General features: G+C 42.2%; 1 protein-coding gene across 2 annotated transcripts in view; it reads left to right on the top strand.

Annotated features, from left to right (window-relative positions):
- UGGT2 (UDP-glucose glycoprotein glucosyltransferase 2) overlaps positions 1-19,159 on the top strand; it is a 312,930-nt gene that overhangs the window by 178,773 nt on the left and 114,998 nt on the right. For both annotated transcript variants that reach the window (XM_038387171.2, XM_043504676.1), the window contains 3 exons: positions 3,623-3,718; positions 6,421-6,523; positions 15,511-15,590. In XM_038387171.2, coding sequence (XP_038243099.1) covers positions 3,623-3,718; positions 6,421-6,523; positions 15,511-15,590 — 279 coding nt within the window. The remainder of the gene's footprint in view (positions 1-3,622; positions 3,719-6,420; positions 6,524-15,510; positions 15,591-19,159) is intronic.

The raw sequence follows: 19,159 nt of genomic DNA, 5'->3' as shown, positions 1-19,159 counted from the left end.
TTGCAGGGGGGATGTGCCTGGGTTTAGACCTGTTTGCATCTGACCAGAACAAATGACATAGATTCTGCTCCAGAGGGGGAGCCAGTCCCAGCTCCCTATCAGATGTTTTTCTAATTCCTTTGGCACCAGGTTTCTAATTCCATGGGTACTAGGTAGACCTGTCTTCCAGTTCCTTCATACCAAGAGTCCTCAGGAAGATTAGACAGGACATGGCCTGAATGTTGATTTCCCCAACATGACCCAGACAATTTTAGTTTTCTGTCCTCATGAACCTGTCAACATGGCCCCAGATCATACTGCTGGCACATGAAGATGTGATCATGCAATGGTAGGGGACAAGTCCTATATCTGGACCTAGCATCCCTCCATCCATTTGCGCCAACTCCTTGGGTGCTCCAATCCAGGAGCACCCCTGGAAAAAAATAGTGGGTGTTCAGCACCCATCAGCGGGTCACTCATCCCCCTCCTCCCCACCATCTCCCGCCAGCCATGGGCCCTGCTTATCAGCTCCTCCCCTTCCTCCCCAGCACTTCCCGCTCACCACGATCAGCTGTTTGGCTGCATGCAGCAGACGTTGCCGGGGGAGGGAAGGGGGGGGCGAGAAGTGGTTGGGCGGAAGCTGGAGAGGTCTGCATCTGTTATTCCTGCCCCGCTTCCTGGAGAAGTCCTGCCTAGACTGGGGAAGGTAGAAACATGGGGAGGTTGGGGCTTAAAATGCTTTCTCTGGGTAGAAGGAGTATGCAGCCCCAGGGACTTTAATGTTGCATTTGAATGCTTTAGGCTATGGAGTCTGGACTCCAGGGAGATTACTGATGAACCCAGGAAGCTGAGTAACACACATCGCCTCCTCAGGCACCCCAGAACTCGCGTGACCCATATCAAAAGCTCAGGTTCTTCTTCTAGAAGAGAAGAGACAGAGCTTTCCTGTGGGGTGCCTTGGTGTCTGGGGAGGCACGGCTGGGGGGCTCCGGCTGGCCCGGAGCTATTCTGGCCATAGTTGGGGTTCAGGGCTTCAGCTGGCCTGAGGCTCCTCTGGCCACGGAACAAGGGGGTCAGGACTCCAGCTGGCCCAGGGCTCCTCTAGCCACGGGGAAAGGGGAGACTTGGGGCTCCTCCGGGAAGAGGCGGGCTCTGGCTGCGGGGAGAGGGGGGTTTCCAGGCTCCAGCTGCAGAGGGTGAGGGGGCTCAGAGCTCCAGTTGCAGGGTGAGAGAGGGTTCGGGGCTCTGGCTCTGGGGGCAGCATGGGCGGAAGGGGCGGAGCCAGGGGCTAGCCTCCCCAAAGGGGGACTCCACCCGCCACTCATGTCCATTTGCCTTGCATTTGCTTTAAGTGCTACTGCCACTTGCCTGTGAGTATTCGCTACAGATTTTAGCAGCATCAGCATCCACTGAGCTGTCTGCATTCTAGGCTGCAGCTCATCTTGGTGCACTCTGGTTACTCACCACTGTCCAGGAAACTCTGTATCTCTCCCAATCATTGCTTTACATGGAGTTATGCCTTGTGCTGTTATAGTTCTGCTAATTGATATTAAGATTAATGTGAGTTTCTGGTCCCAGTCCTTACCCTCCTCAGCGCTGTTTTTATTGTTCTGTTCATTTCTGTCTGTCCTGAGCTTTCAGTGTCCTGCTCTATGTAACCTTTGCTTAATATCAAATGCTTGGCAGAGTTCCTTTGTGGTTTCCCCCACAAAATGTGGTCCTTGATCAGAATCAATCTTTTGGGGAACATCCCATCATGTTGTTGTTTGCTCAACTACGATGTGGGCTGTAGTTAGGTCAGTATTGTTTCTTGTGGGTATCGCTTCAATCCATTTTGTCAATGCATCCACTATTACTAGGCAATATTTGATTCCCTTTTGCAGTTTTAGCTACTGAGCTAATATCAATTTGCATTCTTTGGTGACAGAAGGGTCCTTTTACCAATTTAGTATCTGCATTATTGGAATCACAAGGCAAGCAATTATTTACGTACTGCTCTATATCAGGTCTCATATTTGGCCATCACCCTGATGCTTGCATTCCGCTGAGAGTTTTCTCCATGCTCAGATGTCCATTATTATCTCAGAACTTATTTCATCTCAGAACTTATTTCAGTTGGGGCAACCCACATTGGCATATTTTCTCTCCATTTTGGTGGCTAGAACCAATCCTGTATCATGCTCCCAAATTTTCCACCCTTGATGTTCCCTTTTAGCTACAAGCCTTTTTATTTCTGGATCTCTTTTCTGTAGGGATATTAATCTATTTGTTCTGTTTTATCCCTGTCTACTATTGCTATTGGTGCTAATTGGAGTTGTGGCTGCCACAATGTCCCCTCCTTGGTTCCCACCTTAGCTTCCTCATCTGCCCTGTTATTTCACTGAGCCTCCTTAATGTCTTTCTTATGAGCCTTTATCTTTCCCATTTCTACTGGCTGTGTTCTCTGCTGTGCTAAGTGCCAAAGATAATTTTCCAGCATGTGCAATAGGCTTGTTATCTGCTGATCTCATTCCTCTTTTCTTCCACTGGAGCATTCAGTCTACTACAACTCTTAGTACCTGCTCAAAATCTGTGAAGATATCTATTGGTGTATCCCGATACCTATTGGTGTATTTTCCAGTGCTATGGCTATTGCCACAATTTCAGCTGCTTGTGCTGAGTGAGGTATACATTGTTCCCTAGAATCTGACACCCTTACTGCAGCATATCTTGTGTATGGTTTTCCTTCATTATAGTAGCAAGGCCCATCCACAAACCAGATTACATCCACTTTTTCTGCTATCCCTTAACAGTGCTTCACCTCGGAACAATAAAGATCCCTCTGGAGGGATTTCAAGCAGGGGGCACTCATGCTGTTCCCCTTCTACCATAAAACTGGAGATAGAACTGGTACCTTTTCCATGGTCACATTTTTATTTAATAATGCTAAAGTCCACTTAGCTATCAGGGGGCTAGAAACGTGACCATCATTAGTCTTTCCTGTCAGCACATACTTTACCAGAGAGTGGGATGTTTTAAGAAACACTGGGGACATTCCTACCAAATATCCCAATGTTGTAGGGCCCAAATTAATGCTAACACTTCTTTCTCACATGGAGAAAATTCCTGATCCACCCCATTTAAGATTTTACAGGCAATATGCTATTGGTCGAAGCCCTGTTTCATGATCCTGACTAAGCACTGCACTCATATCAGTATCAGTGGTAGCTAATTGTAGTTTGTTTGTTTCTTAAATGACAGAAAAAAAGTAATGATAAATAAGATGCAGTCAAAAGATGGACTGATTAGCTGTGGCTGCTCATGGGAGTTGTAAGAGGGAATTTTTCAGTCAACAACAGCAAGAAAGGAACAGAGAGTTGTGGATACAAGTGGATTTTACCATTTAAACTGCTGGACTGTATATTCCATCTTGTAAATGTATAGAAGAGCACATCTCTCTAGAACTATAGATTTAATAGTTTTTGATTAGTCACATTCTAAAGGCTTAGAGACTCAAAATTAAAAATCTTATGACTATGGTGTCCTTAAAGCATCATATTTTTGCGTAGTCTTTTATGCACACAGATATACATTGAAAACTAATATTTTATTCCCTTTTTATTAGAAAAGTGACATATTAACTAAGTTTGTTTTTTTGTACCAGTGGCAGTGATTTGATTATGAAAGTGGATGCCCTTCTGTCTTCATTGCCTAAAACAGTCATTAGACAAAATATTGAATTTCTCAAAGAGCAACACAGGTAAGTTCAGTCTCATCTTAATGCATATATAGCTATGGCATCTTAATATTAAACATTATTAATGCTTTAAGTACTGTATGCAATCTTCCAGAACTTCAGTAAACATTTTGTAGTTTTAAAAGAAGAAACTGATTTTGTGATTGTACAAACAATTCAGGAAACCAATGAGCAACACAGGCAATCTTAATTTCACTACTAGTATATTGGTCAGTAATGTCAAAACATTGACACATTTTATGTATTTCTAATCAACACTGAAAAAGGTGACAAATAGAATTTTATTGAGTGGAAGTGGGAGTACTGGGAGAGAGGAAGATGAATCAGTACATTATATTTACTTACTAAATTAAAAACCTGAAAGTAGTTAAACAAAATCGCAGGTAAACTAAGAGAGCCTCACTAATCTGCACTGATGTGGAAAGTCCAAATTGAGATTATTGAATTTTGTGGATTACTGTTCAAGATTAGTATATAAATTATTCATTTCCTGGAGTCGGGATTAGCACCATGACACCTCTTCTCACACTTTTGGCACCCAGCACTGTCCTAAAACAGGACTATGTCACCTACAGATGGATAATGGTACTGCTCTCAACACCAACTCTATTTGCAATAGGGGTGGTTAGGTTCTCACTGTTGTGCTTTGGCTGCTACAAGATATATTAAAAGCCAGCAGGCAGATTTACATTGTGTTTGGAAGCCTTAAGCAGTGAGTTTAAAGTGTCTGTGTTTGTTGCTCCTCCTGTCTCATTAACCCCAAACATGAGGAGCCAGTGAAAGTTAGTATGCCACTGGTGTCTTTCTGTTGCTAAATAAAACTGGAAAATACGAAGGTTCACATCTGTAAATCTTTATTGGAACGACAAGAAGTGGGGCAAGAGGAGGGGGACTCCTATCTTCTTATTAATGGTAAGATCATGGTAGCCATCTTTAGTTTTACTTTCTTTCAGTGGCTGGTTGCAGAGACAGGTTGAGTTTTTAAAGGCAGAAAGGGCAGCATTAGAACCATGACTGAATAAGAGTGTAACAGAAGAACCTTCCTGAAGAGTCATTTATCCTCCTGTAATCGTCACTCCCAAGTTCCTGTTCAGTTTTACTGGAAAAACTGCTATGGTGTACTGAGTCTGGCCCTCCCTTCGTAGCATAGTGAGAGGAAGAAGAGCAGCACCAGCAGCCAGTTGCAAGTACCTTAGCCCTGTATCAAAGCATACTGAGAACCTGAGGTGACATAGTATTCTCTCATGGGATTGTAGGATGTGTAACATCACTCGCACTGGCTACACTCTTGGCAGCACTAACTGATATGTTGTTTAGTGAAAAATAGTGGAAATCCACTAATCATGTTTGCAATGCATGATTTATTAACGTATGCATTTAGTAATGTATGCATTTATTCATTCCTATGGCTCCAGCTTCCTCTAATCAAGGGCCTGTGATTAATACATTATCTCCTTTTAATCTGGTTTGTCAAAACAAATCCTTGTCTAGGAGGGACAAACAAGTTCCTCCATTCTATTATATTTAACATTACCCAGTTTCTTTTTTTTTAATGTTTTAAATCAAATTTCTGTCACTGTTGACTCTTGGCAACACTTGCAAAATCTGATGATTCAGGATAGAAAAAGGGACAAAGTGGAGCTGGGGACTGGTGGCTTCAGGTTGAGCTTATGATTTTGGACATTATATTAAAGACTGTTTGGATTATTTTATGACTAAGGTTTCTGAGGTTTGTGTAAATTTTATTTGACATTGAACTAGCCCAAGAAATGGTTATTGTGAGTTACAACATAGACTATCTGGAGTATTTGAGTGGGTAATAGGGGCAGGATGCCTGTAAAGCAACCCCTGGTTATGAGGAGGTGCTCAGTAGGCAGCCACAAACTTGTGTAGTCAGCAGGATCAGACCTTACCACCACCACCACCAAGGAGCGAAATGGATATAGGAAGGATGGAGAAAATTGTCTGTCTATGAGCTGATCAGTAGCAAAAAACCCAAACCGTCGTCCTGCAACTTTTGCAAAAGCAGCAAGAGGTACAGTTTGCCAACCAGCTGCAGTGGGAGGAGTCTCAAAGTCAGCTCCAAAGGAGCACTCAGTCGGCGGCCACACCGTTACGCTGTGCTGATGGAAACCTGAGGAAGATTCTGGCTGATACTGCTTGCATGAAAGGTTTATAATGAACAGAAAGGTAAGTATTTCGGTTCATACTGTGCTTTTCTGGACACTTCACAAGGAGGCTCTGGACATGTCTACATTACCCGCTGGATCAACGGGCAGCAATCGATCCAGTGGGGGTCGATTTTATTGAGTCTAGTCTAGACGCGATAAATCGACTGCCAAGCACTCTCCTGTCAACTTGGTACTCCACCGGAGTGAGAGGCGCAGGCGGAGTTGACGGGGAGCATCGGCCGTCATCTTACCGCAGTGAAGACACTGCGGTAAGTAGATCTAAGTACATCAACTTTAGTTACGTTATTCTCGTAGCAGAAGTTGCGTAACTTAGATCGATGCCACCCCCTAGTATAGACCAGGCTTCTGATAAATGTTTGGAGCAATGTCTTGTATTGAAAAATTCTTAAAGACGATGTAAAGAGCTAAAAATATGATAAATTTAGAATTAAGAAAACCTGTTGATGATTGTTATTTCCACAAGTTTAATTTAGAATTTTTCATTTCACTTATGTTTAATGTCTTTTTTAACAGCATAGTAAAAATAGATCCTCAACAGAATGAACCATTCTATGATGTTGTTGCTATTGTTGATCCTTTAACAAGAGAAGCACAGAAGATGGCACATTTATTGATTGTAAGATGATGGCAATTTCTTTTAATTTGTTCTTTTGTGTACTTTATCCTGTACTAAGCTTGTTTTTGTTTTTCTTATTTTTACATGAAATACATGTAGTACATGAAATATCTAAAAAAAATTACAGCCTAACATTTGTCTGAGAGACTAGTTTAACATAAACTATCAAATATATGTTTAAGATATATCATTAGAAGATATATCGATAAAATCTAACCTCATTTCAGTACTTGAATGGATTTTCCTTCGGATGGCTAGTGCTATTAAGAATATCCAAGAACAATCCTCTATTGCATGTAACTGTTGATTATCTAGAGCTGCGATTCTCAACTGGGGGTCCATGGCCCCCTGGAGGACCTTGAGTAGGTTTCCAGTGGTCCGCCAAAATAAATCAGAGAGCATACAGAAATTTAATGCTGTTTCCCCTTGCTCTATCCAGACACACTGGCTTTTTTTTTTTTTTAAACCAGAGAGCGTGTTAGTTTTCCTGCATGATATGCTGGAATCTATTGGCTTCAGCAGGGCAGTTATTAGGGGACAGCAAGCAGGGCAATTGCCTGGGGGCTCACACCATAGGGAGCCCCTTGCGGCGGGGCTTGGGCTTCAGCCCTGCGCAGTGGGGAAATACAGGCATATTGGTATTTGAACTTAATATTCAGTTTTTTATTTGTGTACTTATATTATCCATTTCTTTTTTATATTGTGTGTGTGTGTGTGTGTGTTTAACTGTATGACTTTCAATTTATTATAGCTTTTAATCTACTGGATATGCAGAAAAACAGTTGTTCTGGCACAGGTGGACTGTGGATGGGTGGGCCTTAGAAAGAAAAAGGTTGAGAACTCCTGATCTTGAGAGACAATACCATGGATAAAGCTGCTAAAATTACCTTCCTTTCTCATGTCATATTATGCCATTTCTTTAAGACTACCCCTGTGAAATTTAAATTTCTTGCTTTGACTTCAAGGCCCTCCACAATTTTGCTCTAGCCTGTCTTGATTCCTGTTGCAGTTTGTTTTACCTTCTTCCCCCTTGAAAATGATGCAAGCCTCACAAATTTGTTTCTTTTTTCAACTCCCATTTTCATGCCTTTTTCCGTGATGTTCCCTGTGCATGGAATGTCCTTCTGTTCTCAGTACACAGGACTCCCACTTGCTTCCCACTCATAACTCCTGAGAATGAAGCTAAGCAAAATTTTGATCTTATGGGAAATTCTGATATTTCAACTTTTGTTTTTGTCCCAAATTGGAACAATAAGTTGAAATATCAATTTGTCAGAAAATAAATTGTTCTGAAAAATTCAGTTCAGAAGTGATGAAATGTTAAGTTTCAGCATTTCCAATCAAAATGAAACATTATGATGTTTCTGAATCAGTATATTTTTGTTTTGGGTTGATGTACAATCTGCATTTTCCTGTTGTGGTACATTGGCTCCTGACAGTTGTAATTCAGGTCTGATGTTCCTGTTCTCCTTTATGAACTGGACTCCCTGGCTGGAATACATCTCCCATGATGTACCTGCAGCTGTATAACTCCCATATGCACAATGCCACTTAGTCAAAGGGGAGACTGCATCATGAAAGTTGCCACCCACCTAGGCAGCCCAGCCCATAGGAGAGAATGGGGACCTGAACTTCATCTCCCAAGAGGCAACTTGCAGTGATAGGAGTTGTAGTTTAATGTTGAAATGAGTCAAAACAAAACATTTTGAGTCAGTTCAACAAACCAAATAAAAAAAATTCAGAAACTGCATTTTTTGTTGAAAAACTATTCAGCTCTACCTATTTCAAACATTAAACCATTATACCTCCTCCAGAAGAGTGTATTTGTTTAAACAAGTACGTACACATATAAAACCCCAAACGGAAAAGATTTTAAGATGGGCCATCTCTGGGTATCTTGTCTTGTATATGTCTGACATCAAGACCATAAGCTCTTCTGAGCTGGGTTTATATTTATATATTGTTTTGAAAAGCAACAAACATTTTTCCAGTGTTCTATAAATAATAATAATGGTAACTATCCATGTCATAAATCCTGTGTGTTAGGTAGTGCAACAAAAAAATTGAGTCATCCCCCAGTAAATGATTAGTGTCCCAATCATTTATGAGCAGTTTAATCAAAACCATTCATGATCTGGGTGCTCTGATGAAAGCATTCTATTTTTATCATACCTTGTGACATTTGATAGTCACTTCAAACTTGTCTCATGATACTATATTGGAGAGACTTAAAATTGTCATGTATTAAGACTATATGAAGATGAACAGGCTTTTGTTAGGTTACAAAGGCACAGTTAGGAGTTCCAGATAATTCGAAAACTAGTCTGAGAAAGAATGACACTTAGTAAGCCGAGCTAGATTCCTTGAACCAAATGCAGCCTAAGTATACTAGAAGACAGCCTTGTGACTCTAAACAGTGTTAATCTTCCAGTTTTAATTGCTGTTATATTTATCTGCTTTCCTTTATATAATCACCAGAGAATTCGACATTAAACCATGAGTTGTCCACAGAACAAAAGAAATGTAAGCAAGAAGAAGTATTCTCATTTTGTGTATAGCACCTTGATACCAGTACTATGGAGATGGGTGCATTAGAAATTACTATAAACCAGATAGAAAGAAATAAGACTAGGTGGAAATGATTCAAAAATTCTGGGATGAAGAGTTTAACACGTCATTGATCCGTCATTGGTAATATCAGTATAATTCTTGAATGTTTGCTACTTTGCTGTTGCAGAACCAACATTTCATAAGAGAGAAAACATTATCTTTATACTGGAAGGTACAGATTAAAAGAAGTTTGAATATATAATGCAAGGAGATGAAGACAACAGCTGTTTCTAAAAAAAATTAATTTGTTAATATTTTGGAGAAAAACATATTAAAATTTAGAATATGGAGGACATTCCATGCTGGATCAGAACTAATTTTAGGGCAGGTCTATATTTTACCTAAATTAACTTACAATAACCATTTAATGCAGATACTTAGAACTGAAAGATGTCTTAAGATATATACTAATTGTTACTGAAGCCTTAGAGAGTGTTTGACAAGGGGCCAGGCTTAGCAATGGCATCACCTAGTGCTTAGGTCATTGACCTCAATTTCCCCCTGGGTCTCTGGTGCCTCCTATTGGCAACTCCTCCAGACCTGGGATGGCCTGCCTTTTGGTGGGTGGCAACTCAGCCCAATTTAGCTCAACTCCCCCTTTAGCAGTAGTAGTGTCCAACGAACTGTAGAGGGTCCTGTGTCCTTAAAACGGAAGGAACCTCAGTCTGTTTCCTAGCCGCTGTAGTTGGCTCGCCCTTGCCACAAGGCTTCCAGTGTCTCTGTCTTCTCTTTACTCCTGCGAGGGGTGGAAGGGTGGTAGGGAAGCTCAGGCCCTTCAACTCCACCAGGCTCTGACTCAGGGCCCTATGAGAGACAACCAATGTCAGGCACCCGGGCATACCTCTAGACTGCCTCCCTGGGCTACTTCCTACCATCCACCCCCGTCCACAGTCTCAAAAAGTCCAGCTTAAGATAGCAAAAGGGGGGGTGAAGGGGGGGAATAACGATCTTCAGACCAGGGTTCCCAGACTTTTTGCCTGCATGACCCCATTTTGAGACTTACTGTTTCCTGTGACCCCAGACAGCACAGGCAACACAGTGACCAAGCAATTCAAGGAATTTGCCCATTCAGCATGTTGTTTAGTGCTCTTTAATGTGAGACATGGGCTTGCATGTTGCAACACAGCTTCTCAAAGTCCGGCTGCATGTTAGAATTTGCACATCTAATCTTTGATGTGACATAAATGGTAGATCGATGTTTTGCTCTGATGGACACAAGTGCACTGAATCCAGCTGCACACATATATGTGCTTGCAAATGGCACCATCAGTTTCAAGGCATGTGTTGTGAGTGCAGTATCGTCATTCTTGACAGTGAACCAGAACTCTGGGAGAGAAGTTGGACATATGTTCCTCTCAAAGGTCAATGGCAGGAAATTTCAATGAGCTGTTTAATTTAAGCTGCTGGCAAATCCATGGCATCAGGCTTGCAATGAAAGGGATTTCACACACAGTCAGACTTCGACATGTTCAAATCAGGGGGGAAAAGGTTGCAAACTGTTGCTTCATCTTGCTGAGATGCTCAGTCATCACCTGTGTGGGAGGTGAATAATTTCATTGTCAGCCAGGAATTTGCAGCACAGAGAGAGTAACTTAAAACAATTCTTTACTGAGTGCCAACAGGGTACTCATGATCGCATAAAATAAGATAGGTTTCAGAGTAGCAGCCGTGTTAGTCTGTATTCGCAAAAAGAAAAGGAGTACTTGTGGCACCTTAGAGACTAACAAATTTATTAGAGCATAAGCTTTCGTGAGCTACAGCTCACTTCATCGGATGCATTTGGTGGAAAAAACAGAGGAGAGATTTATATACACACACATAGAGAACATGAAACAATGGGTTTATCATACACACTGTAAGGAGAGTGATCACTTAAGATAAGCCATCACCAACAGCAGGGGGGGAAAGGAGGAAAACCTTTCATGGTGACAAGCAGGTAGGCTAATTCCAGCAGTTAACAAGAATATCAGAGGAACAGTGGGGGGTGGGGTGGGAGGGAGAAATACCATGGGGAAATAGTTTTACTTTGTGTAATGACTCATCCATTCCCAGTCTCTATTCAAGCCTAAGTTAATGGTATCCAGTTTGCAAATTAATTCCAATTCAGCAGTCTCTCGTTGGAGTCTGTTTCTGAAGCTTTTTTGTTGAAGTATAGCCACTCTTAGGTCTGTGATCGAGTGACCAGAGAGATTGAAGTGTTCTCCAACTGGTTTTTGAATGTTATAATTCTTGACGTCTGATTTGTGTCCATTCATTCTTTTACGTAGAGACTGTCCAGTTTGGCCAATGTACATGGCAGAGGGGCATTGCTGGCACATGATGGCATATATCACATTGGTAGATGCGCAGGTGAACGAGCCTCTGATAGTGTGGCTGATGTGATTAGGCCCTATGATGGTATCCCCTGAATAGATATGTGGACAGAGTTGGCAACGGGCTTTGTTGTAAGGATAGGTTCCTGGGTTAGTGGTTCTGTTGTGTGGTGTGTGGTTGCTGGTGAGTATTTGCTTCAGATTGGGGGGCTGTCTGTAAGCAAGGACTGGTCTGTCTCCCAAGATCTGAGAGAGCGATGGCTCGTCCTTCAGGATAGGTTGTAGATCCTTGATGATGCGTTGGAGAGGTTTTAGTTGGGGGCTGAAGGTGATGGCTAGTGGCGTTCTGTTGTTTTCTTTGTTGGGCCTGTCCTGTAGTAGGTGACTTCTGGGTACTCTTCTGGCTCTGTCAATCTGTTTCTTCACTTCAGCAGGTGGGTATTGTAGTTGTAGGAATGCATGATAGAGATCTTGTAGGTGTTTGTCTCTGTCTGAGGGGTTGGAGCAAATGCGGTTATATCGTAGCGCTTGGCTGTAGACAATGGATCGAGTGGTATGATCTGGATGAAAGCTAGAGGCATGTAGATAGGAATAGCGGTCAGTAGGTTTCCGATATAGGGTGGTGGTTATGTGACCATTGCTTATTAGCACCGTAGTGTCCAGGAAGTGGATCTCTTGTGTGGACTGGTCCAGGCTGAGGTTGATGGTGGGATGGAAATTGTTGAAATCATGGTGGAATTCCTCAAGAGCTTCTTTTCCATGGGTCCAGATGATGAAGATGTCATCAATGTAGCGCAAGTAGAGTAGGGGCATTAGGGGACGAGAGCTGAGGAAGCGTTGTTCTAAGTCAGCCATAAAAATGTTGGCATACTGTGGGGCCATGCGGGTACCCATCGCAGTGCCGCTGATTTGAAGGTATACATTGTCACCAAATGTGAAATAGTTATGGGTCAGGACAAAGTCACAAAGTTCTGCCACCAGGTTAGCCGTGACAGTATCGGGGATACTGTTCCTGACGGCTTGTAGTCCATCTTTGTGTGGAATGTTGGTGTAGAGGGCTTCTACATCCATAGTGGCTAGGATGGTGTTTTTAGGAAGATCACCAATGAACTGTAGTTTCCTCAGGAAATCGGTGGTGTCTCGAAGATAGCTGGGAGTGCTGGTAACGAAGGGCCTGAGGAGGGAGTCTACATAGCCAGACAATCCTGCTGTCAGGGTGCCAATGCCTGAAATGCAGATAGAATAGCAGATAGAATACCCCAGGTCGGGGCTCCAGGGGAGTGTCTAAAGGCTGACAAAGGAGGTGCTGTCGTCATCATGAATAGGTCGGAGTATGAACAAGAGGCTACTAGGCAGCTCTCCAACACCACTTTCTACAAGCCATTACCCTCTGATCTCACTGAGAGTTACCAAAAGAAACTACAGCATTTGCTCAAGAAACTCCCTGAAAAAGCACAAGAACAAATCCGCACAGACACACCCCTGGAGCCCTGACCTGGGGTATTCTATCTGCTACCCAAGATCCATAAACCTGGAAATCCTGGACGCCCCATCATCTCAGGCATTGGCACCCTGACAGCAGGATTGTCTGGCTATGTAGACTCCCTCCTCAGGCCCTTCGTTACCAGCACTCCCAGCTATCTTCGAGACACCACCGATTTCCTGAGGAAACTACAGTCCATTGGTGATCTTCCTAAAAACACCATCCTAGCCACTATGGATGTAGAAGCCCTCTACACCAACATTCCACACAAAGATGGACTACAAGCCGTCAGGAACAGTATCCCGATACTGTCACGGCTAACCTGGTGGCAGAACTTTGTGACTTTGTCCTGACCCATAACTATTTCACATTTGGTGACAATGTATACCTTCAAATCAGCGGCACTGCGATGGGTACCCGCATGGCCCCACAATATGCCAACATTTTTATGGCTGACTTAGAACAACGCTTCCTCAGCTCTCGTCCCCTAATGCCCCTACTCTACTTGCGCTACATTGATGACATCTTCATCATCTGGACCCATGGAAAAGAAGCTCTTGAGGAATTCCACCATGATTTCAACAATTTCCATCCCACCATCAACCTCAGCCTGGACCAGTCCACACAAGAGATCCACTTCCTGGACACTACGGTGCTAATAAGCAATGGTCACATAACCACCACCCTATATCGGAAACCTACTGACCGCTATTCCTATCTACATGCCTCTAGCTTTCATCCAGATCATACCACTCGATCCATTGTCTACAGCCAAGCGCTACGATATAACCGCATTTGCTCCAACCCCTCAGACAGAGACAAACACCTACAAGATCTCTATCATGCATTCCTACAACTACAATACCCACCTGCTGAAGTGAAGAAACAGATTGACAGAGCCAGAAGAGTACCCAGAAGTCACCTACTACAGGACAGGCCCAACAAAGAACACAACAGAACGCCACTAGCCATCACCTTCAGCCCCCAACTAAAACCTCTCCAACGCATCATCAAGGATCTACAACCTATCCTGAAGGACGAGCCATCGCTCTCTCAGATCTTGGGAGACAGACCAGTCCTTGCTTACAGACAGCCCCCCAATCTGAAGCAAATACTCACCAGCAACCACACACCACACAACAGAACCACTAACCCAGGAACCTATCCTTACAACAAAGCCCGTTGCCAACTCTGTCCACATATCTATTCAGGGGATACCATCATAGGGCCTAATCACATCAGCCACACTATCAGAGGCTCGTTCACTTGCGCATCTACCAATGTGATATATGCCATCATGTGCCAGCAATGCCCCTCTGCCATGTACATTGGCCAAACTGGACAGTCTCTACGTAAAAGAATGAATGGACACAAATCAGACGTCAAGAATTATAACATTCAAAAACCAGTTGGAGAACAGTTGGAGAACACTTCAATCTCTCTGGTCACTCGATCACAGACCTAAGAGTGGCTATACTTCAACAAAAAAGCTTCAGAAACAGACTCCAACGAGAGACTGCTGAATTGGAATTAATTTGCAAACTGGATACCATTAACTTAGGCTTGAATAGAGATTGGGAATGGATGAGTCATTACACAAAGTAAAACTATTTTCCCCATGGTATTTCTCCCTCCCACCCCACCCCCCACTGTTCCTCTGATATTCTTGTCAACTGCTGGAATTAGCCTACCTGCTTGTCACCATGAAAGGTTTTCCTCCTTTCCCCCCCCCTGCTGTTGGTGATGGCTTATCTTAAGTGATCACTCTCCTTACAGTGTGTATGATAAACCCATTGTTTCATGTTCTCTGTGTGTGTGTATATAAATCTCTCCTCTGTTTTTTCCACCAAATGCATCCGATGAAATAAAATAAGATATGAGCCCTGCCTTAAGGAGCTTACAAGACATTGCGGATTCCCATCTCTGAAAAGGGTAGCGTAGGCTCTTACCAGCTCAAGCATAGAGAATCTTCTGTTTATAACCTTGCTGCCCACAAATAAGGATTTTCTGGATTCAAGTCTCTCACATGGATGCTTGCACAGCTGGCTGGTGCTAATGGCAAAGTGGCATCCACACTGCCACCTTCACACAGTCTGGATCTGTTCCATAAATGTCAGGCCAAGAGGTGCAACATTTGTGGAGTAGGTTCAGACATGTTTGCAGGGAGACAGCATTGTCTCACAAGCCAAATCTTGCCCGTTGGATCCATGACCCCATCTACTGATCCACAGTTTGGGAGTTGCTGAGGTAGTCCCTTCCTTCCCAGCGGAGATGTCTGTAGCAGCTTTGGTCAGGAGATCTCAGGCCAGATCTGTCCTGTTCCCTCATCTGCCCCCATCTGAGTTGTCTGGCTCCATTTAAAGCTCCTTGCTCTAGCTGGAGCATGCTCTGCAGGTTCAGGAGAATGGAGTCACCTGGGCCCAGAACTGCTCCTTAACCCCTTCAGTTCTAATGTGGAGTTAATACACCCCTCACAGAGGAGAAAAAAGATTTGTCAAGAGAATTATTTGTTTTCAAAGCCAAGGAACTTTGATAACTACCCAAATCCATTTTTAATATGGAAAAATTATCTTTTCTATTAGGTACTTGGAGATATTGTCAACATGAAACTGAGGCTGTTTATGAACTCTAGATCTAAATTGTCAGAAGTACCTTTGAAGAGGTGAGTAGGAAACTATAGCTGTTCTTTGAGATATGTAATATAATATGACTAAAAGAAGCTGCAGTGATATAATCTCCTCAAGAATCAGTAATGTTTCAGTGAGGCTGATTCCTGCTGCTGGACTAATTAGTTTCTGTGAATTTAAATTGAGTAGTACTGTAGAGGTTTATACATAACAAGATCTATTGTGTAAGATTAAACTAATTAATGAGAATAATTTTTCAAATTAAAAATGACAAAAGTATTTACATTTAAAAACACCAATTGATAGTTTCTTGTCCATTGTTTTTTCTGCAACGGTTAATCTCTCAAACATCAAAAAGAATTGCGAGAGCTACACATGGGGTCTTTTAACTAAAATGCATAATATCAGCTTTACTTATTGGTGACTTAAATATTTAACCCTCATTCTTTCTTTAAAGCATTTATGGAATTCCTCCTTGTTCCTTAGTATTTCCATTTTGTTCTCTTCTGTAACCCATCAAATCATTTCACCTCATTTTGCATGAAGATGCTCATTTAGAATAACACTTAGAAAACTCTTAGAAAAAATACTTGTGCTTTTCCCTTTTGCAAAACTCAAGACTATTTCTTCAATAAACATTTTGAAAAGAAATGTAACTCTTGTTCTAAGGAAAGTCGTGAAACTGTAGAACCAACACAAAGGTCAGAAGCACTTGTAAAATTTTAGCATGACTGCTCTAAGATGCGCCGTCAACCAGCCATCTTTCTAAAAGGCAGGACTGCTCACTTTCAAGATTCTTGAGCCCTCACAATCTTTGACAGATAGTATTGGAAGTTTTCTGGAGCTCAGTGCTTCCCATGCATCTGTTCTTCTTTCCCTCTCCTATTATCCTATTGTATATAGGGATAATAAAGCCAATTTCCTCAGAACAATGATCCTTTGGTGTGTGCTGCATCTTCATTGTTCTTAAACAATGGGAGGATTACAAGAATTGATAGATCTCAAAAGACTGAACAGATGGATAAAGAAAAGGAGACTGAGAATGAAGACTTTCAGCAACTCTCGTGACTGTGGCCAAGTGTACACCACAAAGATTTGTCAGCATAGCTATCTTGGTCAACGGTGTGAAAAAATCTACACCCATGACTGACATAGCTATGCCGGCAAGCCCCCCCCCCCCCCCCCCGTGTTGATGCAGCTATACCTGCAAGAGTCCTTTTGCCAATATAGCTTATGTTGTTTGAGAAGGCAGTTTACCCATACTGACAAAAAATCTTCTTATGCCAATATAAGCTGCAGCTCCACTAGCGGTCTCTGCTGGTATAGCTATACTGGTATAGCTGTATTGGCAAAATCTTTCTTATGTAGGCTAGTTCTTTGTCTGCAGGAGACTTTCTGATGTCTGTGGCTGAAGTGGTCACATACTTTCATCTGCCACAGGAGATTCTTAAGTTTTGCATATAAGAGTTTACACTTGAGGTATTGGATTTTCTCATTTAGGGCTTGTTTAGATGGTGAGTTAGTGCATAGAAAATAAATCTACAGTGCACTAGTATGATGTGCACTAACAGGCTCTGTGGACCCTGATATCATACTCAGAGTTCCCTAGTGCAATTTGATCTACTCCCATTTCAAAGCAGAGTAAATCCAAGTGATTTACAGCAGAGCTTAATGTGCACAAATTCACTGACTAGACCGGCCCACAGGCTCTGTTTACTCCCCAGAAACTTCATGAAAATGTAGATGGTTGTGATTGTTAGATTCAGTCACCAGAGAATTTCTCTTTATCCCTTACAGGAAAATATAGGTGTCATTTGGACAGTATCCCAAATAGCAACAAGCTAGAAAATGGAAATGCTGCAGTCACATGGCTCTATAGTCTATCTATTTTGGAGTTTTGTACTACTGCCCATCACTTTAGTATCTGAGCACTTCCCATGTAACATTGATAATGGTAGTAAGGTCCTATTGGACTTCATGGGATCTCTGGTATCTCCCTTTGTAGTGTGTAAAAAACCTCTGCTTGTGAGGTAGCGTTTTGGGGTTGGTTTGGGTTTTTGTAGATTTTATTCATTTACTTTTCATTTAGGTAGATTTGTTTTGGGATATTTAATTTTTTGGCTTGGTTGGGGTTGTTTAGATAAACTGGAGGTGTCAGTGGAGTGAGTGTCATTCTTACAGTGGAAAGACTTTTTCAAAGAGGAAAGTTTTGCTGTGTTTCAGAAAGATGCTCAGATGCTGAATTTGCCAGGTACCCTCTTGAAGTTCATTTGATAGCCGGATCCCCTTGATTAAGAATGCTTTGTCCCCAGGTCTCCTGCACCTTTTGTCCTGGGCTTTGTGATCTACCTTGTCCTGGAGGAGTGCAGTTGGTGTGGTGCTTTGTAATTCAAAATTCAGTCTTCACCGCAGCTGGGCTTGATCCATCAATTGTTTTGAATATTAGGACCAAAACCTCAAGCTGCAGTGGAAATTGACTGGGAGTTAGTTAAGGGGTTAAGCATGGGTCTGGTTGCTCACAGCACTCTAAGCCATGCAAAAGGTGGGCAGCCACCTTTTGGACTTGCTGGAATATATGCATTGTCTTTACATTCAGTTTGAGATACAGTGAATTACAGCAATCCAACCTGGAGGTGACAGATTCATGGATCCGTGTGGCCAGGTCTTCATCTCTGAGAAAGGGACAAAGTTTCCTAGTGAGCCAGAGGTGAAAAGACTTTTTTAGATACTAATGCTATCTGGTCATCCAAGTTTAGTGGGGGGTCAGATAGGGCCCAGAGAGTTGGCACCACTTTGACAAATGGTGGCTTTAGGTCTACAGTGGAAGGTAGAAGCAATGTCTCAGCTAGTTCTTAAATGCATTTCCCCCTTCTGATAAGCATCACTTAATTCTTGCCTGATGAAAGATTAAAGAGAAGAATAGCTGTCTACATCCACTCCAAATGATAACTCACTTCGGGGGGTATAGAAGACCCTATTACAGCTGGAGTCTCCCCTAAAGATAAAGGCCTCTAACAGTTCATTGGTGTCTGCTGCTCTAGGTCTGCTAGCATTCTTCATAGACTTTGCATCCTCAACAAGACTTCACATGTGAACCTACAGAAGTTTCTACTTTTAGTATGGAATCATTCATGTGGAAAATTTTGTCATTGGAAAATGTCCATTTTGGAAATAGCTTCTCCTTTGCTCTCCTTAAATTGAAGTGCAAGATTGCCAATTTAAGTCTTCTTGACTCAGTTGTTCTCTTTGTATAACTAATTGGTGTAGAGTTTCTGGTTCTTTTGTTTTACTAAAGAATAACATTAAAGTATTCCAAAGCTTGCCTCTCTCACCAACAAAAGTTTTTTAGATCAGTTGTCAATCCCTATTAACTAGGTCCACTTCTTTGTTTTCTGCTTTAACTTTATATAGTAATCAGAAAGCTGGGTCACTACCAAAATAATTAAATAAATTGTTACAATATTTTGAATTCCCTTCTTTTTGTGCATTCTTTCAGGCATAAAATAGGTTCTATGCAGGAAATAAGTCATTGTAGGGCTTCATAATTGCTAGGTCAATTTGATCTTGCCCACATATACAGAATGGTCTCATTCTTCTGGTGAAT

This window comes from Dermochelys coriacea, chromosome 1, assembly GCF_009764565.3.
Source record: "Dermochelys coriacea isolate rDerCor1 chromosome 1, rDerCor1.pri.v4, whole genome shotgun sequence".
Taxonomy (NCBI): Eukaryota; Metazoa; Chordata; order Testudines; family Dermochelyidae; genus Dermochelys; species Dermochelys coriacea.
Note: the sequence above shows the minus strand (reverse complement) of the source record. Positions and strands in the feature narration are given on the sequence as shown.